Source organism: Cannabis sativa, chromosome 3, assembly GCF_029168945.1.
Source record: "Cannabis sativa cultivar Pink pepper isolate KNU-18-1 chromosome 3, ASM2916894v1, whole genome shotgun sequence".
NCBI lineage: Eukaryota > Viridiplantae > Streptophyta > Magnoliopsida > Rosales > Cannabaceae > Cannabis > Cannabis sativa.
Genome location: NC_083603.1, coordinates 1,225,521 through 1,253,061, shown reverse-complemented (window position 1 = coordinate 1,253,061; position 27,541 = coordinate 1,225,521). Strand labels below are relative to the sequence as shown.

General features: G+C 34.4%; 3 protein-coding genes and 1 non-coding gene across 4 annotated transcripts; 2 read left to right on the top strand and 2 right to left on the bottom strand.

The window, feature by feature from the left end:
* The first annotated feature begins 3,814 nt into the window (after positions 1 to 3,814).
* On the top strand, positions 3,815 to 3,921 carry LOC133036380 (small nucleolar RNA R71). Its single transcript, XR_009687037.1, has one exon. It is a non-coding gene; the product is annotated as a small nucleolar RNA R71 (small nucleolar RNA).
* An 11,097-nt stretch (positions 3,922 to 15,018) lies between these two features.
* On the bottom strand, positions 15,019 to 17,130 carry LOC133035522 (uncharacterized). The gene is made up of 2 exons (XM_061111363.1): positions 17,070 to 17,130; positions 15,019 to 15,437 (listed from the first exon to the last, which is right to left on the bottom strand). Exons 1-2 carry the CDS (start codon positions 17,128 to 17,130, stop codon positions 15,019 to 15,021), a joined length of 480 nt encoding a protein of 159 aa, XP_060967346.1.
* Positions 17,131 to 20,301: 3,171 nt separating this feature from the next.
* LOC115709016 (putative disease resistance RPP13-like protein 1) lies at positions 20,302 to 26,016 on the top strand. The gene is made up of 2 exons (XM_061111450.1): positions 20,302 to 23,355; positions 23,840 to 26,016. Exon 1 carries the CDS (start codon positions 20,338 to 20,340, stop codon positions 22,666 to 22,668), a length of 2,331 nt encoding a protein of 776 aa, XP_060967433.1. The 5' UTR covers positions 20,302 to 20,337; the 3' UTR covers positions 22,669 to 23,355; positions 23,840 to 26,016.
* Positions 25,097 to 25,913, bottom strand: LOC115710005 (calmodulin-binding protein 25). The gene has a single exon (XM_030638295.2). It carries the CDS (start codon positions 25,911 to 25,913, stop codon positions 25,281 to 25,283), a length of 633 nt encoding a protein of 210 aa, XP_030494155.2. The 3' UTR covers positions 25,097 to 25,280.
* Positions 26,017 to 27,541: the final 1,525 nt, after the last annotated feature.

The following is a 27,541-nucleotide window of genomic DNA, read 5'->3' as shown; positions in this document are numbered from 1 at the left end:
GCATTAAGCAATAATCTAAATGTCACAAAGGCTATGTAAATACTTTCGTTTCACATCAAAACCTAGACTATCCAATTTTAGCATTCTCAATTCTCACTTTTCAGATTTTGAATTGAGATCATAAAACATGTAAAAGGTGATCAATCTTGCACATGGAAATTAAACACAAATATGAATAGTATTCACAATCAAGATGGAGGAATGGCAATTAATCATTAACTAGGAAAAACTTAAACAACATTCATCATTCTCCCTAAATAGGAGTTTAGTTCAAAACATCCATAATCAAATCCATAATTAACATTGAAATAGAAAAGAACATAGAAAAATTAAAGAGAAGAGAAAGAACTAGTTGAAGCAATTGATCCGGGTCGCCACAAGCCGCTCTTCTAGCCTCCTCCTTTGTTTCTAGGGTTCTAATTCTGAATAATCCCCTAATTTTCACGAACCCTCACTATTTAAACCAATTCTCATCTTTAAAATTCGTGAAATTACGAAACTGCCCAAAAATCCCGTCACTGGGGTCCCCGTCGCGACTGGCAAAGCCCCCGTCGCGACGGGGTTAAACTTTGAAACTTCGAGATCCTCTCTGCGGTTCCGTCGCGGCGGCATGTTCCCGCCGCGGCGGAACAGGCAGCGACACAAACTTTGGTTTTTTCTTCTCGATTCTTTCACCACTTTTCCTCAATTCTTGTACATACTTTCTTTAAACACCCAAGGACCTGAAACAAAAGAATCAAGCGTAAAATAGCCCTAAAACTAGAAACAAAGAGTGAAAACTAACTGAAAATACGACCCGAAACTTAGACTAATTTTAGCCTAACAAATTCCCCCAAACTAGATTCTTACTCGCCCCCGAGTAAGGTAAAAAAAAAACTAACTACGCTGTCAGATAATCACTACGCTGCTGACTCATGCTCTGTTTTCTTCCTTGCATAAACTAGAATTTCGATCCTACTAACTCTAACAATTAACTCAGATGCTCAATTTATAACACTATGTACAACTGTAAAAATTTATTCAAATGTGAAACATTGCTATAAAAGTTTTACTCTTTCCAACAGTTCCACAGCCCGATAATTCATAAGCTTGCATGCTTACCTTTCTCCACTAATGTTGACAGTATTCTTTGGAATCATTAGGTCTTTTCAAGGCTTTGGGTAATATGGCTCAGATATTCAGGGATAGGCAAAAGACAATTTTGGCTCAAGATATCATAAGCACACAAACAGAACCCACAAGCTTCTTACTTTTCTTTTTTCTAAGATCCCATAATATTCCCGAATTTACCAAGATTGATAGAAGACATCTCTATTATTTTTCAACATCACTGAAAAAAAATTTCTCTTTTTTTTTTCACACATATCTTTACTTTTTATTGTGTTTTTTTTTTCATCATATTCCATTTTTTTTCAGTGACATTGAATTACACAATTTTTTTTTCTTCTCAATCTTACAAGTTTTTCTCCCTCTCACTATTTCCTCACACTAAATGTTTCTCCTCCCCCAAACTAATTATGTAGCTTATGATATCATGGATAAAATGGTGAAGAAAAATTAATAGTGTGGTTGCAATTTTTTTTTTAAATCGATGGGTGAAAAACATAGCAGGTTTAGGCTCAAAAGGTTAACTAGGGATACATCTTATTACGGTAGGCTTGAAAGGCTCAAACTATCCAACAAATGCCTAAGTCATATTCCAATTGAACACTATCAAGGATTTCGTCTCAAAAGAATAAACATGCAAGTTCTAAGCTATCCTGTCAATCTTACCACAACCCATCGTAAAACAATTATAACAATTTTCACAGATTGAGTATTTACAGATAAATACAGGTTCATAAGCATCCAAGCTAATCCAAAGAGTTAGCAGAATCAAGCACACAGTTATTTTATAATTTCAGATCACATCACACTAATCAGCAGTATACAACTATCGTCAAGCTTATTGCCATCTCTTAACTAAAATAAAAAAAAAACTAAAATAGATAATTAAAATGCAAAAATTAAAGTGCAGAATTTAAAAAATTTTAAGTCTCTCCCCCCAAACTAAATATGACATTGTCCCCAATGTGCTATTATACTCAAGGTGAGAAGGACTTACCTGAACCCCCATCAGAAGGGGTTGGGCGGACCCTTTTCATCCAAAAGAGCCCTCGTACTAAATGAAGAAAATTTACCACCAATCGTGTTGATTTCAGAGTTTCGCACAAGAGTAAGCTCACCTTCAGAACTACCACACATCAATCTTTTCCAATGACGCCGAATCGTTCGAAGTCGCTCTTTAGGCTTTACTTTCTTCTTATCAGCTTTAACAAAAGAACCCTTTACCATCTCAATCTTGCAACAGGTAGGAATGTCGGTTGGGGCAAAAACATTAAAATTGACCTCTTCATCTTGCACTCTCAACTTTAACTCTCCCTTTTGAACATCTATTAATGCTCGGCCTGTGGCTAAGAATGGTCTTCCCAAAATAATGGGAATAGTTGAATCTTCCTCCATATCAAGAATTAGGAAATCAGCAGGGAAGATAAACTTACCAACCTTCACCAGTACATCTTCAATTATCCCACGAGGATGAGTCAAAGAACGATCCGCTAGTTGTAAAGTCACTGTTGTGGGCTTTGCTTTTCCCAATCCTAGCCTTTTGAAGACAGACAAGGGCATTAGATTAATGCTTGCTCCCAGATCACATAGAGCTTTAGTTTCCACCGAACCCCCTATAGAGCATGGAATATTGAAACTACCCGGATCTTTAAGCTTGGGCGGTAGTTTCTTTTGCAAAATGGCGCTACACTCCTTAGTTAATGCCACTGTTTCATAGTCCTCCAATTTTCTCTTCTTAGACAATATCTCCTTCATGAACTTCACATAACGGGGCATTTGTTCCAAGGCTTCGGCAAAAGGAATGTTGATGTGTAATCTTTTGAAGACCTCTAAAAATTTTGTGAACTGCTTGTCTAGATTGGTCTTTCGGAGTCTTTGAGGATAGGGTATTTTCACATGATGATCAATATTGATTGGTGGAGACTGTTGTGGTGGTGCTGGACTATCAGTAATCTTCTTATCTGATGATGCTTGAGTTGGTGTTGTTTGATCTTTAATCTCTTCATCCACTGGTTGTATCATCTCAGGCCCATCATATTTCTTTCCACTCCTTAAGGAAATTGCATTACATTGTTCTCTTCCTTTTGCATCATTAGTGCTAGGCGAATTTCCTTGAGCTTGTTTTTCCACTTGAGTAGCCAATTGTTCCATTTTAGTTTCTAGAGTTTTAATAGAGGCTCTAGTTTCCATCATGAATTGGAGCAATAAATCAGCTTGGATAGTGGAGCCTCCACTAGAACTTTGTTGTTGCAGCTGTTGTTGGTTTTGTTGGGGCTGGTTTCTCTGCTGGTAGAACCCCTGTTGGTTGTGCCCATAATTATTGTTTTGGGAATAGTTTCCAATGGCTTTTGCTTGATCCATTGGCAAATCATCCACATCTGCCTGACACTCAGAAAAGTGATGGGGACCTCCACATATCTCACAAACCACTTGAGCTTGTTTGGCTTGCACTGCGATCAGCTTTGTTAGGGCCTCAACCTGAGCTGTCAGCTTTGTAATGGCATCAACCTCTAACACACCAGCTACCTTCTTAGATTGACTCCTTTCAGTTGGCCACTGCTGGTTGTTTAGAGCCATCTCCTCCAATAGATCATACGCCTCATTAGCACTCTTTCTCATAAAGGCTCCGCCAGCTGCTGCATCTATTAGAGTTCTAGTGTTACCAACCAACCCGTTATAGAAATTATGAACCAGCATCCACTTCTCAATACCATGATGAGGACACTTTCTGATTAAGTCCTTGAACCTCTCCCAAGACTCATAGAGAGACTCATTCTCTTGTTGACAGAAATTGTTGATCTCTCCTCGCAGCTTAGCAGACTTTGCTGGGGGAAAGAACTTAGACAGAAATTTAGTTGCTAAGTCTGTCCATGTTGCTATGGAATTTGGTGGCAAGGAGATTAACCAACTCTTGGCTCTTTCTCTAAGTGAGAATGGAAACAGTCTCAAACGAATGGCATCATCACTAACTCCATTGACTTTAAAAGTCTCACAAAGTTCCATGAAGTTCGAGAGATGCAGATTAGGATCTTCAGAAGGGAGGCCACCAAACTGAACTGAAGACTGCACCATTTGAAGTATGGCAGGTTTGATCTCAAAGTTATTCGCATCAACTGCCGGTGGCCTGATACATGACTGCACTCCCGTCAGAGTAGGGAGAATGTAATCTCTCAAGCTACGGCCATTAGCTTGGTCTTCCACGGCACCACCATTATTGCCGTTATTTACAACATTCGCATTCACATTAGCAGCCATGATTTCTGTTGTTTCAGCAATTGCTGAAACTCTTTCTTGCCTCTTGTTCTTTCGGTTTCTCCTACAAGTTTTCTCGATTTCAGGATCAACTGGTAATATGACTGCTTGTCCTTGACGGCGCATACACTAGGATTCCTGGAATAGATAAAGAAAATATTGCTAAAAAAGATTAGTAATTAGCAAGAAAAATAAACCAAAGTAGAAGTTAGTATAATTTTGGGTAATATTAATCTTTACACAATTCCCCGGCAACGGCGCCAAAAACTTGTTGCGAAAATTATTAATTACTACGCAAGTGCACGCAATCAAGTAGTATACTCACGCAAGTGAGGTCGAACCACAGGGAATTGGACTAATTACTACTAAATTATACTATTGATTCTATCTGGTAAAAGAATACTTTTTATGAATTAAATAAAACAATTCAGAAAATTAAAACTAACAAAAGGAAGATTAATCAAGATAAGAAAATAGGGAGACGAATCATGTTGTTAAGTTACCAATGTTAATGTTTAAATGCTATCCTTCTCTTGAAGTGAATGACAGATTATGAATTAACCTAGCTCTTTTCAGATCTTCTAGGTTCTAAATCTCATGCTCTCTAATTAATCTCTTAATTAAACCAACATGAAATCAGCATTAAGCAATAATCTAAATGTCACAAAGGCTATGTAAATACTTTCGTTTCACATCAAAACCTAGACTATCCAATTTTAGCATTCTCAATTCTCACTTTTCAGATTTTGAATTGAGATCATAAAACATGTAAAAGGTGATCAATCTTGCACATGGAAATTAAACACAAATATGAATAGTATTCACAATCAAGATGGAGGAATGGCAATTAATCATTAACTAGGAAAAACTTAAACAACATTCATCATTCTCCCTAAATAGGAGTTTAGTTCAAAACATCCATAATCAAATCCATAATTAACATTGAAATAGAAAAGAACATAGAAAAATTAAAGAGAAGAGAAAGAACTAGTTGAAGCAATTGATCCGGGTCGCCACAAGCCGCTCTTCTAGCCTCCTCCTTTGTTTCTAGGGTTCTAATTCTGAATAATCCCCTAATTTTCACGAACCCTCACTATTTAAACCAATTCTCATCTTTAAAATTCGTGAAATTACGAAACTGCCCAAAAATCCCGTCACTGGGGTCCCCGTCGCGACTGGCAAAGCCCCCGTCGCGACGGGGTTAAACTTTGAAACTTCGAGATCCTCTCTGCCAGTTCCCGTCGCGACTGGCATGTTCCCAGTCGCGACTGGAACAGGCAGCGACACAAACTTTGGTTTTTCTTCTCGATTCTTTCACCACTTTTCCTCAATTCTTGTACATACTTTCTTTAAACACCCAAGGACCTGAAACAAAAGAATCAAGCGTAAAATAGCCCTAAAACTAGAAACAAAGAGTGAAAACTAACTGAAAATACGACCCGAAACTTAGACTAATTTTAGCCTAACAATAATCAGATAAATAAACTGCTTCTGATTTAGAGATCTAGGGAGGAAGACTTAGTTGATAGTATTGTACTATCAAAGTGGAGTAACTGTTGTGGATCAAACAGAGATAATTGCTATGGATCAATCAGGTACACATACCTAATTATTATATCTTATTATTGTGTTCTATGTTATATACAAATTGATCTTGGGGTTTATATTAATTTATCTAACATGTGGTATCAGATTGCCAATTGTATATGATTTAGAACCTATAATTTGTATAACCATTAATATGTATATGTTAATTTTCTTCAATTACATATTAATTTCGTTATTATTTTATGTTGAATTTTTTGTTTTTCAATCTTAAAAGTTTAGGGGTTTTATTCCTCATTAAATTCTCTTTCTATTAATATATTATTTGCATAAAATTATAGAGTAAATTAGGAGAATTTTAAGATTAAACTTTTAGGGTTTATATATTTTCTTTATGAAATTAATTTTGTGTTTTTCAATTTTATTGATTATAATTTGAAATTGATTGTGCATATCTCATCAATAATTGATTTATAATGTTTGTACACCTTTAATTTCTGAATTGGAACACATATTTGGGTTACTTTCTTCTTTAGTTTTCGGATTTATTTTAGATTAGATCTACCTAAGTTTATGTGTTTTCACATGAAATTAATATCGTAGATCTATTAGAAATTGTAAACCAATCAAAATCCCTTTTTTCCCGTCCGTTTCGTCACTTTTTTGGTCGGAATTTCGTCCCGACCCGCTCGGGTCTGAACCGGGTCGCACAAAACCCATTTTTTTCAGCCATGGAGGTTGCTGGAGGTTGAAGACAACCTGCTGGGACGAAGCCCACTCGCGGCTGCCGGAGAGTGAGAGAGAGTGAGGTAGTTTCGTGACTCTGTTTTCGACGATTCTTTTTTCCAGCATTATTAGAATTTGATTTCTGATTTTTTGGTGATTTTTAATTAATTTTTTGACGCCATTTAATAATTATTATTATTTTAATGATAATTATGCAGTTAAAAAAATTATTAAAAATAATTTTTGATGATTTTTCAAAATCCGTAAATCATAGAAAAATTTTTGGGTTTCTTCTCGTTCCATATGACATAGTCACTCTCTTATTTAATTTATTTTGACTATGTAGTCTCCACCAATTTTCTTATATTCACATCTTTTGATTATTTGTTGTTCTAAAGTTATAAAACTTAGTTGTTTGATACAAAAATAATGTGTTATGGTGGACACTTTATTTTTTGATTATCAATATAATAAAAGCAATTATATATCTCTTTTGGAAATTTGGTTAAAAATTATTAATTTTCAATGATTGTTTTATCACCAAATTTCACATGTTGAAGAAAATATTATATCTTTTGGTTGACTATATGTGTAATTACTTGCCCAAAGGTAGTATTTACATATATTAGTTCACATTCCATGAAGTGAGTTAATATTAAATGTATATATTTTAATTATTTGCCCAAAGGTAATAATTTAAATATATAAATTTATTATTAGTTTTTTGCTTGAATTAATACATATTTTTAAGAATTTTATTTGCCCAAAGGTAATAAAATTCTTAAATGATATGTATTTTTTCTTTGTTGTTAACTTCATGAAGGTAGATCATGTATGTGTTATATTCTCACCCCAAAGGGGAGTTTATAATGACCAGTTGACTCTACAATATTTTCTAATGCATTGCTCATATTGCTTATTCAAGTTTTAATTTTTGGATTTTGCGGTCTCCTTTCTGCGAACAACAATAACGTTTTCATCTGAATTCTGAATGCTTCCAACTTTAAGACATGGAAACGAGATGTGAAAATTACTTTAGGCATAATAGATTTGGACTTATGCCTTCGAGAAGAAAAATCTGCTGATCTTATTCTAATATCAGAATTGTTGCCCAAAAATTCTTCATGCACATTGGAAAAATTCAAATCATCTTAGTCTCATTGTTATGAACCGTTTAATTCCTGAACATCTTTTGATGGTTTGCCAAACACCTCAAATACTAATGAGTTTTTCAAAGTAGTAGAAAAACTATTTCACACTAGTGAAATCGCTAAAGCTGGACATCTTATGGATGAAATGGCAACCATTAAGTATGAAAAATCAAAGGAGTACGAGGTTTTATTCTGAAAATTATTCATGTTCAGTCCGAGTTGAAAGAACATAATATTCCTCTTCCCGGCTTTTACACCATTCTTTAAGTTCTTCATGAACTCCCTACCTCTTTTAGCTTTATCAAGACTGCCTAAACACTTATAATAAAGCATGGAGTGTTAGTGACCTTATTTCTCAGTGTGTAGCTGAAACAAGCAAGATAACAAATTGAAAAGAATGAGTCTTCTCACTTTGTTTCTCACCTCAAGCCTAACAAAGGATAAAGAAAATATGAAAAGAAACAACCACAACCAGAGGCTAAGGGATCTCAAGCAAATAAGTGAGAGGGAGTCAAAGCTTAAAGTGGCACTTATGTTGGAGTTGATGCTATCTATGTTGGCACACTTATTCTTGAATTACAGTTTAGTGTTCAGATTATTTTGAACAGTAATTTCTTGATTCTTACTTTTAAAGTAATTCAGTTTCGCTTCCGCGTTTAGTTAAACAATGATTTTCTTTTCGTTTTACCAATTATAGTGTTAACATTATGTTTGACTCCGAATAATTGGAAACTGTTTTTACTCTGATATTCTTTTCAAATTATCATTGACTTCCTTAGCTTCCTTTTTCAATGCTGTGAATATTGTGGGTAAGAAATCTTATATTAAGATAACATCCTTATTATTATGGCACGATATATCGGGTCATATTTCTAAACAAAAAATGATCGATTCCTTCTAGCTAAAATTCTTCCTCCTGTTGATGTTTCTGGTTGGAATACTTGTGCTGATTGTACTTGTAAAAAATTGACTAAAATAAGAAAGCAGACTGCTATCTATAGTCACTCTTTATAAGAGATTATCTACACTGACATTAGTGGACCTTATTCCACCACGTTGTGCAAAAATAAGTATTTATCACTTTTATCAATGATTTTTCTCGTTATGGATTCACCTATTTAATTAAAGAAAAATCTGACGCCCTTGATAAATTCAAAATTTTTCGAAATGAGGTTGAGAAACAATTAGGAAGAGTCATCAAAGTTGTTCATTCTGATGGTGGAGGAGAATATTATGGTCGTTATACAGAATCTGGACAACACATGGGGCTTTTTGCAGAGTACTTACAAGAAAATGGTATAGTTGCTCAATACACTATGCCTGGTTCACCTGAGCAAAATGGCGTTGCTGAAAGGAGAAATCGCACTCTCATGGATATGGTGAGAAGCATGATGAGTAGAACAAATCTTCCAGAGTTTTTATGGGGTGAAGCACTTATGACTGCAACTTATATTTTAAATCATGTTCCCAGTAAATCTGTTCATAAGACCCCTTTTGAGTTGTGGACTGGGCGGAAGCCTAGTCTGAATCATCTTCGTGTATGGGGTTGTCCAGCTGAAGTACAGATTTATGATCCTAATTTGAAAAAGTTAGATCCGAGAAGAAATCACTGTTATTTCATTGGTTATCCAATGCGCTCAAAACGCTATCGCTTTTGCTATCCTACTCGTGGTACGCGAATTGTTGAATCTCAGACTGCTAAATTTTTAGAATTTGATGTTGCTGAAAATATTCCTTCAACATCTCTTGAAACGGGGGAGTCATCTAAAGGAATTTTTATTCCTATGTCTTTTTCAAGAGATGATAATAATGGTAGTCTTATTCTTACTCTAGTTGATAACACTCCCATTACTGATGAATATATTGCTCCTAATATCTAAGATGACGAGGGTCCTATTATTGATGAGGAACCTATTATTGAAGAAGGTTTTGTTGTTGATGAGGGTCATGTTATCAGAGAAATCTAATTGTGGAATATGTCATTCAAAATGATGGTCAATAAATAGAGGTTATTCCAGAAGTACCTCCTATATGGAGATCTCAGAGACAAAAGAAGTCAACAAAGTGTCATGATAATTTTGTTTATCTTGGAGAAGGAGAATATGATATTGATCATTTTGTGGATCCTGTCACTTACAGTGAAGCACCTAATTGTCCACATTCTTCAAAATGGATAGAAGCCATGGATGATGAGATTAAGTTCATGGACAAAAATAATGTATGTGTGGAAGTTAGTTCTAATACTTGATGGTTTCAAACCAATAGGTTGCAAATGGATTTTTTAAGAACTAAAAGGGATAAAAAGGGACAGATTGAAAGGTTTAAAGCGTGTTTAGTGGCTAAAGGCTTTACTCAAAGAGAAGGTATTGATTACACTCAAAATTTTCTCACCTGTTTCCACTAAAGATTCATTCATAATTATTATGGATTTAGTTGTGCAATCTGATTCAGAGTTGCATCAAATGATTGTTAAAACTGTTGTTCTGAATGGAGAATTGAGTGAGCAAGTCTATATGTCTCAACCTGAAGGCTTCGAGGAAAATGGAAATGACAACTTGGTTTGCAAGTTAAAACGATCCATTTATGGTCTCAAACAGGCATCTCGCCAGTGGTACTTGAAGTTTGACAAGGTTGTGACATCGTTTGGTTTCGTAGAGAACAAGTTTGATCAGTGTATTTATATGAAGATCAGTGGGAGTCGTTATATTTTTCTTGTTTTTTATGTAGACGACATTTTACTTGCCAACAGTAATTTGTCATTACTAAATGAGACAAAAAAAAATTTCTGTCTTCCAATTTTGATATGAAAGATCTTGGAGAGGCATCCTATGTTTTGGGGATTGAGATCCATCGTGACAGGAATCAAAAAGTTCTTGGCTTATCTCAAGAAGCTTACATTAATCGTGTGCTCAAAAGGTTCAACATGGATTTGTGTAAAGCTGGTTCTGTTCCTATTCTGAAAGGGGACAAGTTCACTAAGCAACAATGTCCTAAGAACAACTTAAAAAAGAGAAGCAATGAAGAATATCCCATATGCAAGTGCAGTAGGGAGTTTGATGTATGCTTAGGTTTGCACTAGACCTGATATTGCTTTTATGGTCGATGTTCTTAGGAGATATTTATCTGATCCTGGCCATGATCATTGGGTTGCAGCCAATAAAGTTTTGAGATATTTGCATAGAACGAAGAGTTTTATGCTTGTGTATAAGCATGTCAACAATCTTCAAGTTGTTGGTTATTCAGATTCAAATTTTGGTGGTTATGTAGATGATTTAAAGTCAACTTCTGGCTATATTTTCACTTTTGTTGGTGCTGCTATTTCTTGAAAAAGTGTTAAATAGACTTTAATCGTATCATCTACTATGTATGTTAAATTTGTTGCATGTTATGGGGCATCTTTGTAAGCTTTATGGTTAAAGAATTTGATTTTAGAGATACGACTAGTTGATCCTATTTCCTCTCCTATACTAATCTATTGTGATAATAGTATTGTTGTTTTCTTTTCAAAGAATAATGAGATTAGTAGTGCTTCCAAAATTAAGGAAATAAAGTATCTCTCTATTGAAGACTTGGTTAAGAAAGGAGACATTGTGATAGAATATTGAAAGACCAAGTTGATGTTTGCAGATCCTCTAACCAAAGGATTAAGTGCCATATTGTTTGATAAATATGTTTTTGATATAGGCATTTTATAATCTTTTGCTCCTTTGGGTTAGTGGGAGTTTCTTGTTTTATCTTTTGAGATTACATTTATATGTAGTTTACTTGTTGATGTTATGAACTACTTTGTGGGCCAATAATTTTTATTATTGGATGTTTATGCTTTCAGTTAGGCTTTGTTATATTCTCGAGAATAATTGAATTGAAAGCATGTAGTTCATATCTTGTTGTGATCATTGTATTTTAAGTATATTTACTAAAAGACAATGATATTTTGTTGGCTTAATTTTTTAAGCAAGTTTAGTGACACTTACTTATTTATTAAGTAGTGTATGTTTAATTTCACTGGCTTATTTATTAAGCATCACGGTATCAGTGAAATTGAGGACTGATAAGGATATTATGTTATTTTAAATTGATCACATGTTGAACATAATTCCTTACCACACTACTAGACTTATTGACCATGTCGATTTAATACTTTGGTATTTGTGATTATGAATGTCTTTTGTTGAGTTAAAAACAATATGACTGTCATAGTTCATTATCAAAGGTTAAATTGGACCGGTATGTTGAGATGCTATCAGAGAACTATCATTTTTTAAAGTGGCCACAAATGTTTTCCTGTTGTTCAACCCATGAGTCGTTTTCAAACAAAATTATTTTAATATAATATATATGTATTAAAATCAATGTAGCCCAAGTGGGAGAATGTTAGACTTTTATTTGGGCTTACATTAAATTTTATTGGTTTTATTAAAACTTGGGTTGATTGGATAGTTCTTTGCTGTGTTAGCCCATGTTGTTGGTGATCAATTGTTAATGGGCTTAGCATCTGTGTGTAAAGTCTAGGTGAAGCAGAAGTGTGGGCTTTTCTAGTTGACTGAAGCCTTTGATGAGCAGGCCCAGCCCAACTAGGGTTTTTGTAGCTAAGTCCCCTCCCTAACTCTATAAATACATATTGTCTCATCACAATTGTATACCTTTTGATAATCAGATAAATAAACTGCTTCTGATTTAGAGATCTAGGGAGGAAGACTTAGTTGATAGTATTGTACTATCAAAGTGGAGTAACTGTTGTGGATCAAACAGAGATAATTGCTATGGATCAATCAGGTACACATACCTAATTATTATATCTTATTATTGTGTTCTATGTTATATACAAATTGATCTTGGGGTTTATATTAATTTATCTAACATCTATATGTTCATTAGATGAATCTGAAGAAAGTTGTTGTTAGTTATAGCAGTTGGCTTTAATATCACCTTAAAGGGGACCCCACCAACAACTATAAATAGGTGTTCTTCTATTCTCAAAGAGAGATTTGAGTTCTGATCCCTAATCTCCAAGCTCATATTTTAGTTTTAGATTCAAGTTTAAAGAGAGAGGTTCCAAGATCATAGTGAGTGTGTGTGGAGGGATGTAATAGGAGTATCATTCTTGAAGTAATTTCCCTCAATGTGAGACATTTCTTTATATTACTTCCCAATGTTGAGTTGTAATCTTGGGCTCATTCAATTGTGTACTACTGACTATTCCTATTCAATAAAAATTTATCATTCATTCTTTGTCTAATTTCAATTAAGTTCAAGTTTTGATTTTGGGATTGGTTTTAGTTTTGTTTATGCATTCTTGAATATTGTTATTGTTGTAACAATCTGTTTTGAGGGTGAGAATTCACCACATCAACATTAGTTGTGGGAGGGATAGACGGGGTATTGCGTGTTCTGGACCTGAACACAAGTGAAGTTGTTTAAAGAATTGTTTTGGCAGGAAGCATTTCGAGCTCCCGAGACAAGAATGGAGTCATTGCGAGGCTTGCGGAAGATGTTCACATGGACAGTGTTCCAAAAATTATTAGACCTTCCATAAGTTGCTTGGATGTTGGGATGAAAAAGGTTGTGACCACACATATTACAAAGTTCATATCAGTATAATGTACAATCTAGGAGTATTTGAATAATGTACTTTTATGGTTATTGTAAACACAAATTGGATAACCAAATATGACAACAGACATAAACATAACAAAATTGAGATACCGAAATTCATGCATGTATTGTTGTTGATTATACTAATTAATTAATTATCTACACTTTCAGTTGATACATTAAAGTATTTAGAATATAGAGTACATAATACTAATTAATTAATTATATTACTGAGTATATCTTCTCAAGATAATATAAAGGGAACAAGACAATATAGAAGAGTTTTTCATATGTAAAATGAAAAAGTGTAACAAATAACTTAGTACTTATTAAAGACTAAAGTGTGAGATTATCTTTAGCCATAAGTCAAAAGTTAAAAGTGTAGCAGTGGATATATTTAGTATTACTTTACAAAAAGAAAGATTCCCATGAATTATGGCTTTGATCAATAATGATTTATATATATATTAATTACAATTAATCAATTGTTTTGCTTTTTTACTATTATACATATATAACATCAGTAAAATTGTGATATGGTGTTTGTGAAGGAGTTGAAAACTTTGGTGTAGTCTTGGTTTGGTACTAATAAACCAATGGATTGGATTTCTCTAATTATTCATTATGATATATATATATATGCTTTGTCCTTAGATTAGTTAGAGAATTATTAGTGTTTATTGTATTGAATTTTTTTTCCACTATAATTTTTGTAAAATATATAATTCAAAATAATATTCATTAGAAGATAAGAAAATAATAAAAGTAAATCAAATTAACACATGTATATATAAAGATATTTTTAATTTCATTAGTCTTTTGCCTTTTGTTGATTGTTTATTAACCTATCGTATTCAAAAATATTTTATAGAGAAATGCTAAAGGGAACCAGTGGTGCCTATCACCTTCCTATGTGTCAATATCGCTATTGGTCCAATTAATTATCGGGTCCCATATAATTTAATATAATAGCTTTTATAGGGTATCGCTAACCAATCGCAACGCGACATGTCGAGAAGGTGCTGTGCACCACTGGTGCCTAATAGCAATGCTCTATTTTATATAGCACTTAAGGGGTAATAATTATAAAGTTCTTTTGCTATGCGGTATTACACTTTATTCTATTGTATATTGTATTTTATATAATATTTTTATATAAAACTATATGTGATATTAACTTTTATAGATACCTAAATATATAATATTTTAATATAAATTAAAATTTAGCATAGTTTTATATTAAAATATAATATATAATCTAATACAACCTAGTACAACCTAACAAATAAATATGTGCTATCTATCATATATTGTTTTTTAAAAATTAAATAAATAATTCCAACACGATTATATGGTGATGATATTAATTAAATTAAGTGGAAAATTAATTAATGGAGTTACATTGGATAATTAATTAATTAAGTAATAACAACTACACATCACATGCATGCATTTGATGCAAAACCAAAAAACATTCTCACTTTCACATAAAAAAACATGCTCTAACAAAACTTACCCAATAAATTTAGTAAGAAAGAGAGGCACTAATACAATTAATTAAGTACCTAGCTACGTCTATAAATATAGGTTGTGTTTTATAACAACCTCTCATATCATTCAATAATAATACAACAAATATATATCATAATATCTTTGGAATGTCGTGGACACCTGAAACCCCAGGAGTGCCAGGAATACCAGGGCCGGCGCCAGGAATGCCGGGAATGCCAGGAATGCCAGAAACACCTGGAGTGCCAGGGATACCGGGGGGGTCGGGGGGACCAGGGATGCCAGGAGTGCCAGAAACACCTGGAGTGCCAGGGGTACCGGGGGGGTCGGGGGGACCAGGGATGCCAGGAGTGCCAGAAACACCTGGAGTGCCGGGGATACCCGGGGGGTCGGGGGGACCAGGGATGCCAGGAGTGCCAGAAACTCCTGGAGTGCCGGGAATACCGGGGGGGTCGGGAATGCCGGGGGCGCCGAGGGTGCCGGGGGCATGGGATACACCAAGTGTGCCAGGGACGCCTGGATCATGGAATTGATCAACCCCTCCACCAACGCCTAAGAATATATAAGTGTGCATGTGTGCTAGAATAAAATATTGGTATTGTTATTTTGTTGCAAAATAATAATATTAATGAATAACACTGCAACTCACTCACATCACTAAGTTGTAGAGTTATTATATATTGTGCTATTGATTTGAATAAGTCAAATGTTATGTATTGTCAGTTTTATATTTCATTTACAAAAATAAAGATATGATCTTATGATGATCGTTCATTCATGATTCATCCTTAACTTTTTTAAAGTAGTATTTATTAATTTTAATTTTATATATTGAAAATTAAAGATATAATCGACTTGATTCTCAATAACTTTTAGGGAAGACGAGAGTTGCTTCAGTGATCAAATCAAAATCATCTCTTCAGTTTATTCAATGTACTTCTACTTTATTCAAACAACTCTCATAACTTTCATTATTTAAGTTATTGTCATTAAAACATTCTGAAGTAATTATGCACCCTTAAATTATCACATATAGAAATCTTACTATGGTTACCATGTGATTAATTTTTTTTTCAAGTGATAGTGTATTCTTCTTTTTCTTTGGTTGAATTTGGGTAACAAAGAAGGTATTGGTGACACCGACCCTGAAGGATGGATCCCAGTACCAGTCATAATCAAAATCTGTCATGTCATTCAACAAATTCATTACATCATGATTTTTTCTTAACAAAAGCTCTCCAGTTACCTATGTTCTATAATCCATCCAGTTTCTTATTTCATCATTAAGTCTGTTATAAAAGAATAGAGTAAACACTCACTTAAGAAATTAGGATAACATCCCTCTCCAAGCTTCTTAAATCTCCCCAAGCAAAATAGAATGATTCATTGTGTTGTTAAGCAAAATTCACAAAATAAGATAATGATCTTAATAAAGAATTTGGATTTTTTAGAGATCATAAGGCTGATCCCATCCCCGAAAATGTTATTAAAACCCTCACTTGTAGCGGAGAAATACCATCGAAACAAAACTTTAGCTCAAAACGAACTAAAACAAAATAGCACCAAACCAGTACAAATACAACACTGAGGTTCAACTGCCCCAATAAGAAAAAATTACACCAAAGATCTCCCATCTCTACTTTAAGTCTAAGAAGGACAAATGCTCAAAAAGCTTAGTCTTATACACCCAAGTAAATGTCAACGGTCTTATCTTATGCCGAAGATCATCCGATGTACACTAGCACCTTCAAAAATTCTGTTATGATCTCTAACCAGACAGCCCATAGAACTGCCAGGATTGCGATCCTCCATAAACAAGTCCTTCTACTACCATCCGACTTGCTAACTATCAAAACAACTTCCCAGAAACGAAGTTTTATTATTCTGCTACTAATGTTGACTCTTCTTCTGTTGCAATACAAACAATGCCATTATTTTTTGGAACCTTGGAGACCTTGAAATTTAATGGACTGCATATTCTCGAAGAGTGGTCCTTAAACGAAGGTGGAGTTTTTCCTCGTCTTAAGAATCTTATCTTAAGAGTTGCTATAGACTCAACGTGACATTGTTAGGAAATTATTTTCCTTCATTGAGGTGATAGTGAGGAATTAATACTATCATTACTCCCAAGTAGGGGTGAGCATAAAATTCCAAAAATTTAAAAAATCGTTCAAACCGACTTACCGAACACCGTTGGAACCGAAACCGAAAACCGAAAAAGACCGCCAACGGTTAAAACCGCCATTGAACGGTCGGATTTTTTTGGTAATAAACCGGCCGAAAAAACCGAAACCGACCGTTATACATATATATATTAAATTATTAAGTTTGTTTTTGATGTATTATAATTACTTATAATATATGAAAATAATATATTATTTTTTTATTAATATTAAAGTTAAAAGAATAAGATAAACCGCCCAAACCGAGGTTCAAAACGGTCGGTTTTAAGATAGATTCTAAATTGGTCAGTCGGTTTTCAGATTGCACCAATCCAGACCGAAAACCGAATTTTGAATTTTTATATAGAAAAAAACCGACCAAACCGACTGATGTTCAGCCCTATTCCCAAGAGCTCAACTCATGCAGGCCCCTTTGATCAGTTTAAAGAAGATTGTACTTAGTCTTTGTTTCAACTTGAAGTGCTTAGATGAGGCCGCCTTTCAGTACCTCACCTCCCTTGAGGAGTTGACGATTGAAGGCTGTCCTAACCTTCAACTCCAGAGGGAGACAGGGGAGGACTGGCCAATTATTGCTCACATCCCAAATATCATTGTTGATAAGAAGAAAATATGAGGTATTACTATTTTCTCTTCTTTTCTGTCCTAATTGTTTAAAAGCTTTATTCAATATTGAATCAAATAGTCTTCGATTTGTGTTCGTTTAAGGTTGTGTTGTGTTGTGTGTACAACACTCCCAGGTTGATATGATAGATTCTGTGTGTTTATAGCAGATTTATTGGAAGAAGCATCTCATGTATTGTACTTGTTTCACCCTCTGGCCCCAGCCCAAATGTTCGTTTTTTATATTTTGTGATGTTCTGCTCTACATTTCTGGTGTTAGTTCAGCCATTTAAGGTTGTCCATTCTGATGTGTCAATAACTGTTTTAACAGCTTCTACAATCGGGTTAGTTAGTTAGTATTCCTAACTGTCCCCATACTATAAATAGACCTTGTACATTTCGTTTCATTTAAAGTCATGTTATGAGATCAGAAAACTAAGAGAAAATTCAGTGGCAGGAGGGTTGTAAAAGGGGTTCAAGTGTGTCTGATCTTGATCCCCCAGTGTGAGTGCATGTGTAATTTCAGATCAATAATTCTCCATTGATTCAATTCTCTCATGTACTGATTTCATTCATCAAGAAAGGTCTCATTGCTGTTAAATTTCTCTTGTAATTCTATTCTGTTTTTGTCTTTGATTCTATTTGTCATCATTACAGTTTGTGATCAAACTGTTTTAGTTTTGATTGCTGTTATGTTTTCTTGACGCATTCAAAGAAGCATAATTTTCTATTATTTGTGTGTGCATGCTTTTAATTAGCAGTAAAATTACATGTAATTATGTAAATATGTATACACAGCACAAGCTATTAATTAGTAATTACTGTGTTTTTGCAGGATCCAAGTCCAACCATAGATGAGATTGAGTAGTGGAATTGATGTTTCTGAATGATTTGTGTGCTTATTGCTGACTAATTGGATTGAGTTGAAGAATGCAACTACTCAATTACCACCAAATAAACATCTATGATGACTTAAGCTCTCTTAATTTGCTTACTTTTATTTTGAATGTGGTGTGTGATTCTGAATAATACACTAGCTAGAGTGATTACAGTACAGTTGTAAGATTTGGGGTTTTGAATTTTATTGTGTGTGTATATATATATATGGAACTCAGAAACTTTGTACAAGAGGCTGATATGACACCATTGTTAATGTTAATGTAATTGTCTCTCCTTAATATAAATCTTGGTCTCCATTTTCTCATTTATTGTTACTTTCTTTTGAACATTTTGTCAATACAATTGCTTTGATTTGACTTGTTTGTGTCTATAAATAAATATTGTTAATCTCCTCAGTAGAATTGTTATAACAAAAACTAAAGGAAAATGTATATAGCTCTAAAACAAATCGAAATCAAACCTGACAACCAACATTTGCTAAAATGGAAGAAATATGATTCCCATTTCGTAACTAAGAATTCCATTTTCCTTTTAACTTCTTATAAAACAAATTACTAAAGTCAAGTGAAAGAAGTAAATTATATAAATATAAACTATTTATTCCAAGGAATTTTTTTTATATAAAGTTACATAAACAACGTTGTATGAAGATTCTCATTTCCAAGGAAATTTTTTTAAATAAAGTTACATAAACAATATAAATTTTGAATTATAAAACAAAAATATGAAGATTTGAAGAGTGGTCATTTATTGAAGGTAGAGTTTTTTCTCGTTTTAAGACTCAAAGTGACATTGTTTGTCGTCACATACAAGAGGCTGACTTGATACATAATTGCAGAATTATTGTTCTCTCAAACTAACATAACACATCTCTCTCTTCTTATTAGCTTTATAAAGTGATTAACTCTTTCTCTTTTATCATGTGGGACACTCATGTGTTATTTGGGAAGGCTATGCATCTAAATAAATTAACCAAATATTTGTTATACTGATCAAAAAGGGAAAGATACATCATCATCAGAAACTACAAATGTTAAAATAAGAAGATATAATTACATAAATAACTATCAATTTTGAACCACAAAACAAAGAACACTACTTAGCTTACATTACAAGAACTACAAATTATTCATAGCTTAATTTGCTCACTGATACTTACATCAAGAACAAATATAATTTTGATTTATGATGTTTGTGATTGACTATGTGTGGTTAATGAAAATAACCATGTCATGTATAAGCATGAAAATTGTAATGGAAAAGTGTAATTGTTTGGAACTATTTTTGACTGAGTCAAATTGTAATTAAAGAATAGAAGAGACTACTGAGTCAGTTATGGCAGCTTAATGAATAATAGTCAAACTGATAAAACAAATATGGAGCAAAGTTCAAGACAAGCCACCAACAAAAAGTGTCTTTTACATAAAGTCATGATTTTCTTCTTAGCATTTTAATTGAAAATATCAACTTATTTTGTAAGTTAGCTTTATATAGAATTATAATTAAGTGAAAATAATTAATTTTAAGAAAAAAAAAATTAAGAAAAAAAGAATACATATGTATATATTGGAAGTGGGATCTGAATCACAAAAAAGACAAACTTGAAGGGACATCTAACTAATAAGTCAAAAGGTATATAAAGTTTTAGAAAAGTGTTATAGTAGTACTCTTTATAAGTGTCATTATTTGTACTTAATTATATACTACTTAATTTGATAAGACCAGCCAGGAGCTCTGTCCTTCGAAAACCCTCAAAAAGGTTGATAATCATGGCTGCTGAAATTGTTGGAGGAGCACTTCTCTCTGCTTTTCTTGATCCCTTGGTGAAAAAGTTAGCTTCTGATGTCAAACACTTCTTCAAACGAAAAGAGACCATTCTCAAGCTGCTCAAGGAGTTGGAAACTTTGCTGTCCTCTGCTGATATGCTGCTCATTGATGCTGAGGAAAAGCTCATCAAAGACCCAAGAGTAAGGAAGTGGCTTGATGATCTCAAGGACACCATTTATGATGCAGACGATTTGGTTTACAAGATTGACACTGAAGCATTGCGAAAAGAAATGGAAGGTCATCATGAATCTCATGACAGTGGTTGTAGTAAGGTACTCATGAAACTCATCTCATCATCAAATCCTTTAACTTCTTTTGATAAAGACATAAAATTTGACATAGAAGAGACACTTGGGAAATTGAAGCTTCTTCTAGACAATAAAGATCTTGGTTTGGAACTTGTGAGAAATCATAAGAAGCCAGAGAGGGTATGTGCTCCATCGTTAGAAGAGTCTGAAATTTATGGAAGGGATTGTGAAAAAGAAGAGATTATTAAGTTGCTTTTGTTGGATGAAACAACCGGTGGTGACAAATTATCTGTGATTTCTATAGTGGGGATGGGCGGGATTGGAAAGACTACTCTTGCTCAACTTGTTTTCAAGGACGAAAGAGTCAACAAAATGTTTGATGTGAAAGTATGGATTACTGTGGGAGATGACAAAGTTGACTGCATGAAAGTGATGAGACTAATTGTTGAGAAGGTCACTTCTGAAAGATGTGAAATTGAGGAGCCGTATGATCTTCAAGAAGAAGTAAAGAAGGCTCTGAGTGTGAAGAAGTTTCTGTTTGTTGTTGATGATGTTTGGGATGAGAATCGTGCCAAGTGGGATGTCTTGAACAATTGTTTCAAATCGGGAAAACATGGAAGTAAGATTGTTGTGACAACACGGAGCACAGTTGTTGCATCGATTATGAAAACAGGGTCAACTTATCAACTAGGAAGATTAAATGAGGCTGCTGGTTGGCGATTATTTGCAAAACATGCTTCACTTGTTGTAGACTCAAATGATTACTTTGATCTCAAAGAAGTTGGAGAAAAAATAGTCGATAAGTGTAAGGGTCTTCCTTTAGCAATAAAGTCAATTGGTGATTTGTTAAGAGGAATACGCAGCAAGGAGGAATGGGAGAGCATCCTAAACAATGATATATGGGAGTTGTACGAAAGGAAAAGAGTTGAAATTCTTCCAGCATTGTGGTTGAGTTATTTTCATTTACCTTCTGCATTAAAGCAATGTTTTGCTTATTGCTCTTTATTTCCAAAAGATTATCATTTTAAAAAAGAAGAGATGGTCTTGTTATGGATGGCCGAAGGTCTTTTTCAGTCTACAAATGGAAAGAGAATTGAAAAAGTTGGAGAAGAGTATTTCGATTATCTTCTTTCTATGTCATTTTTCCAACCTTCATCATCGGACAGTGAAGAAACTTTCCTTATGCATGATCTTATACATGATTTAGCAATGTTTATCTCTGGCGAGTTTTGTGTAATGATGAATAACAGTATGAAATGTTCTCTCAAGGTTCGCCATTTACATTGTGAAGAATCGAGTATGCTTAAGAACTTTGAGGAGTTTTCTAAAGAGAAATGCTTCTTGCGCACCTTATTATTGTTCCATGAATTTGGTGAAGAATGGTTGTCTAAGTTGCATGAATCATTCCCACGCTTAAGAGTACTATCTATACAGAATGGTGTGATCAACAAGTTTCCTGATTCAATAGGCAATTTGAAGTATCTAAGATATTTGAGGTTAGATTGTAATTATATTGAAGAAATACCTAATACAATTTGTAAGCTGTATAATTTGGAGACTCTATTGTTAGAGCAATGTATAGAAGTTACTAGACTACCAAATGATATAGGAAATTTGATTAAGTTGCGACATCTTAGTGTTCCTAGATTATTAGAAATGCCATTGCAATTGGGGAAGCTACAAAATCTCCAAACACTAAATAGATTTGTTGTGGGACAAAATAGAGATTCTGGTGGTATTGAACTGTTGAAAGAGTTTCAAAATCTACACGGGAAGCTTTATATTAAGGGACTAGAAAATGTGAGTAGCCTTGAGGAAGTTTCGGATGCACCATTATTAATGAGTAAGAAGTTTCTTAGTCAGCTAACTTTGAAATGGGGTTATGGTCATGAACCTGATTACTTGCACAAAGAAAGACAAAGAGAGCTACTCAGTGTCCTCCAGCCTCATCCAAACTTGAAGGAACTTACAATTGAGAACTACAAAGGCAACAGTTTCCCGAACTGGATGGGAGATCATCGCTGATTGTCTAATTTAGTAAGGTTGGAGATTTCATGTTGTTCTAATTGCAGCTTCTTGCCGTCGTTGGGACAGCTGCCTTCTCTCAAAGACCTTAGGATTAGGTATTGTGGTGTGGTAGGAATAGGTTCAGAGTTTTATCATTCTACTAGTCTTGATTCTTCTGTTGCAATACAAACAAAACCGTTCTTTAGATCTTTGGAGAACTTGACATTCGGGGGTTTGTATTATCTCCAAGAGTGGTCATTTATCGAAGGTGGAGTTCTTCCTCGTCTTAAGAATCTTAATTTTGATAGGTGCAAGAGACTCAAAGTGACATTGTTAGGAGATTATTTTCCTGTATTGACAGTGCTTGTATTAAATGGTAGTGAAGAACTAATACCATTATTACTCCCAAGAGCTCAACTCAAGCAGGCCCCTTTGATCACTTTAAAGAAGATTAGAATTATGAGTTGTAAAAACTTGACACACTTGGACAAGGCGGCCTATCAGCATCTCACCTCCCTTGAGAAATTGGAAATTATAAACTGTCCTAAACTCCAGTGCTTGCCAAAAGAACTACCCGCTTCTCTTTCTGATCTACGCATTAAGAATTGTGAATTGCTAACACCACGAGTCGAGAGGGATAGGGGGGAGGACTGGCCAACTATTGCTCACATTTCAAATATAATTGTGGATGATGAGAAAATATAGGTATTACTCTTTTCTCTTCTCAGTCCTACTTGTTTGAAAGCTTTATTCAATAATGAATCAATGTCTTCAATTCCTTTTCTGTTTTAGGTTGTGTTATGTTGTGTTGTATGTACAACACTCCTAGGTTTCAGCAGAGTGAGATTGCTTAGAAACTTCTCAACTCTCTTGATTGACTTTGATTTTTCCATATTGACCAATGCCATTAATGTTCATGTTTACATTTGCTTTCTTAATCTTTGTTTTGGATATGAAACTGAATTAAGAAATTATTAACTTAATACTTGTGGAGAGAAGTATAATAAAATGTGCATGAATTCAATTGTTCATGATGTTCTTTCAAAAGTCACATTAGTTTAAGAAGCCCCTTGAAAGTATTCTTAAGGTTGTCTCTGCAAAATTCAAACATTAAAGAAACAAAACTAAGAGCAAGAAGTTGATCTGAATTTTACTAACATGACAGCTTGTATGGTTCATTTTTCTGCAGAGATGTGTGGATGGCAAAGAAGCTTTGGTTAGCATTTTCGGTTGCACATTTGCATGCTTCGCAACTACTTTTCTTTCCTTAAATTTCTGATTCTCATCATTGGCGGTTGATCTCTACTTTTAAGGTCTTGAGCTGATAATGAAGCAAAGTTATTGGAAGAAGAAGGACCATTTGATTCTACCACTGATTAATGTGAATCCATTGTTAAAATCTTCAATATCAAAGTATTTAACTTGATGACATTACATTTACATACATATTTTCATTTCTTAATCTTATCTCAGCTACTTTTCTTTCCTTTGAATTCATAATTCTCATCATTTGGCAGTTATGATCATAATAAAGAAATCTAATATCCTGAGTTGAAAACAGAAGATGAGTCTCTTATGCTTACTCTGCTTTTGGATGTGCCACCCATAAATATTGGCGCCCATTTTCTCTTACTGTCACTTTCTTTTGAAGATTTTGTCTATACAGTTGTTTTCTTGTTTGTGTACATAATATATATAAGTCAATTCTCTAACTATTTTAACTAAAGTCACATAAGCTGAACCAACTAACATAACAGCTCGGCCAAGCTGTCATGCCAATACTCGAACCCTATATATATAAGCCCGCTCATCATTCAGTTAGATGAGAAGTTTTTACAGAAAATTAGCGAGGAATTCACTTGGATGATTGAGTGTTTACTAGGGTTGTAAAAAGAGTAGTCTCGTGTGTTTAATTGATCGAGATCTGTCATGGTGAGAATTTTTCTGTAGTAGAGCAAGTCTTTCTAGATATATAGCAAGTCTCATGTGATTGTGTTTAATTTGTTATCTTTGTTTAGTTTTGTGTTTTTGTTGCTCGTTGGTTCTTGTTTGATAAACAAGAATAACATGCATTGTGAGGAATTCAATAGGATGAATGAGTGTTTATGAGAGTTGTAAAAGTGTAGTTTCATGTGTTTAATTGATTGGGCTCTTTCATGGTGAGAATTTTTCTGTAATAGAGCAAATCTTCCTAGATAAATCAACATCAATCTTAATTGTGTTTAATTTTGTTATTTTTGTTTAGTTTTGTGTTCTTGTTTGATGTTTTTTGGCATCAACAAGAATAATATACATTGTGGTTGTTGTAATGCACAATTATGGTTATAATTAATGTTACATATGTAAACTAATTAAAATTATTGTTATAATTAATGTTACATACATAATTGCATAATTATATTGTTCTCTCAAACTAACATAACCCAAGAAAAAACTCAAGATATAATTTCTAAACATTTGTTTACTTACTAATCAAAGGAAAAAAAAATACATCAAAAGGTTAAAATAAGAAGATAATTAAGATATAATTACATAAAACAAACGAACTGCCTAACATGGCTTACATTACAAGAACAGAGATCATCATCATCATCATCATCATCACCACAAAACCTAATCCAATCCCATAATCACATCACTTTCCATGATTCCAAAGTAGGAAAACTCGGCAAACTCTCCAATTCCAATCCAACCTCACCAACACCTCCCAATCCCATACTCACCGGAGAAAAACTAGAGAGCGGCACCAACGGCGGCTGATCCAGCAAAAACGCTGACGTGTCAAGAGTCGGAAGGCAACCGTTAGCGATCGGAAAACGGCTGCTGCAAGCTCTTTGCGGCTCAGGTTTAAGTATAGGCGCCGAAGTCGATGTAGAGAAAGGAGCCGAGCCGAATCTTACGCCGGTTACTTGCTGAACCATTTGTCGGAAATTAGCAGGGTCGGCTGTTATGAAAGTGGTGTTGGATCTCTTCGTGGCTCTGGATTTTCTTTTGGAAATCTTTCCGGTGATGGTGTTAGAAGTAGTTGTAGTATTATTCATGGTCGTGGTTGTGGAAGAGGGTTGAGGAAGTGAAAGAGTTTGGGTGTGAAGAATTAGGTCAGGAGGAGGTGAAGAATTAGCTATGGATTTTTGAAGGGCTTTGGTAATTATGGAATCTGCGTCTCTGTTGAGAAGATCGGAGAACCAAGAATCGGCGGAGAGGGAAGTGGGTTTGAAGACCCATGGGTCAATAGTAGTAGTGGCTAAATTCTCTGAAGCCATGAAAACGCGTTAAAGGAAGGAACACAGTGGTGAGAGTGAGTTATGTTTGTTGTGGTGTGTGAGTGAATGGAGTCAAAGGAATGGACTTTGAAGAGAGTGAGTCAAGAAATAAATGGAGAAGAGATTGAAGGGGTCATTAATGGAGACTTATATAGGACGGTGGAGAAGAAAGAAAGAGTGTTTTTTGGGGAGGGAGATGAGGAAACCGCGTTGTCTGGAGGACGATGAGATAGGGACACGCGTCATTTGATTGTACGGATGATGAGGATGATGCATTGATGATGATGAGGATGATGATGTTAGCTTTGCTAAGCTAATTTGTATGTATTTGTTCTAGTCTAGAGTCTAGATGGAGTGGTGTATGGTGAAATTTGAATTTATGTGTATAGTTTTGGTGTATATTAAATTTTTGAATACAAATTTATTAAGATTAAATAAATGGTAAATACTATTTTGGACGTGTTTTGCAAAAGTTATCAATTGGACCCTGTGTTTTGTTAAATGACAAAATGGACACTGTATTTTCTAAAATAGTACAAATAGGACCTTGAATTAATTTTTAAAGTTTAATTAGAATTCGATCTAAAAGTGCTATGACAAAACTGTTTACATTTTTTGTATCTGTTCATATTAGGAATTGTCTTCAAGTTGGTTGTATTAAAAAAAAATTGTCAAAAATTAAGCTCAGGGTCCTATTTTTACAATTTTAGAAAATATAGGGTCCATTTTATCATTTAAAAAAATAGAAGGTCCAATCTGTAATTTTTGCAAAACACAGATTTTTTATACTTACATATACCTAATATTTTATCCCTAAACTTATACATATCACTATTGAAAATATATGACCACTTTATCTAAAACCTAAAAATACCTCTCTCATAACTCAACCCCATCTCCCTCTCTCTCTGCTTGTCTACAACCCAAACTGAACTACAACCTAAACCCCCCCCCCCCACCACCATCCACAACGTCGGCCCCTCACCACCGTCTACAACACCAGCCCCCTCCCAAACCAAAACCGAGCACTTCTCTCCCACCACCTACCGCCTACACCGTCGGCCCCTTTTTTTTGTTATTATTTTTTTTGTGTGTGTGTGTGATATATGATTTGAAGTATTGATAGGTATTGATTTTAGGGTTATAATGTATAATGTATGTGTTTATGTGTGCACCGTGAGTTTTGTTAGATTTAGGTTCGATTTTAGGTTTAGATTTGGGATTTGGGAAAATTGCAGTTTGGGGAAGATGATGGCCCGATGGGGTCCGATGGGGGTTCGATGCTTGCGAGTTGGGAAAAAAAATGTGGTTGGGCCCGACGGGTCCGGTGGGCGGGGGGTCCGATGCTTGCGAGTTGGAAAAATTTCAGTTTGGGTCCGACAGGTCCGATGGGGGGGGGGGATCCGATGCATGTGCAGGTTGGGAAAAAATTTGTGGGTCCGATGGGGTCCGATGGATGTGCTGAAATGCGAGAGAGATGGGGTTGAGTTATGAGAGGGGTATTTTTGGGTTTTAAATAAAGTGATCATATATTTTCAATGGTGATATGTATTAGTTTAGGAATAAAATATTAAGTATATGTAAGTATAGAAAATTAAATTTCCCTTCCTATTTATACTGATAGTGGT

What these genes read in the sequence shown, in the direction of transcription:
- LOC133035522 (XM_061111363.1), bottom strand. Translation starts at nt 17,130, where the DNA reads ATGGCGGTTTTAACCGTTGGCGGTCTTTTTCGGTTTTCGGTTTCGGTT. An exon ending in TTCGGTTCCAACGGTGTTCG is followed by an intron (nt 15,438 to 17,069) that starts GTAAGTCGGTTT and finishes ATATATTCTTAG; the next exon opens with GCGTTGGTGGAGGGGTTGAT.
- LOC115709016 (XM_061111450.1), top strand. Translation starts at nt 20,338, where the DNA reads ATGGCTGCTGAAATTGTTGGAGGAGCACTTCTCTCTGCTTTTCTTGAT.
- LOC115710005 (XM_030638295.2), bottom strand. Translation starts at nt 25,913, where the DNA reads ATGGCTTCAGAGAATTTAGCCACTACTACTATTGACCCATGGGTCTTC.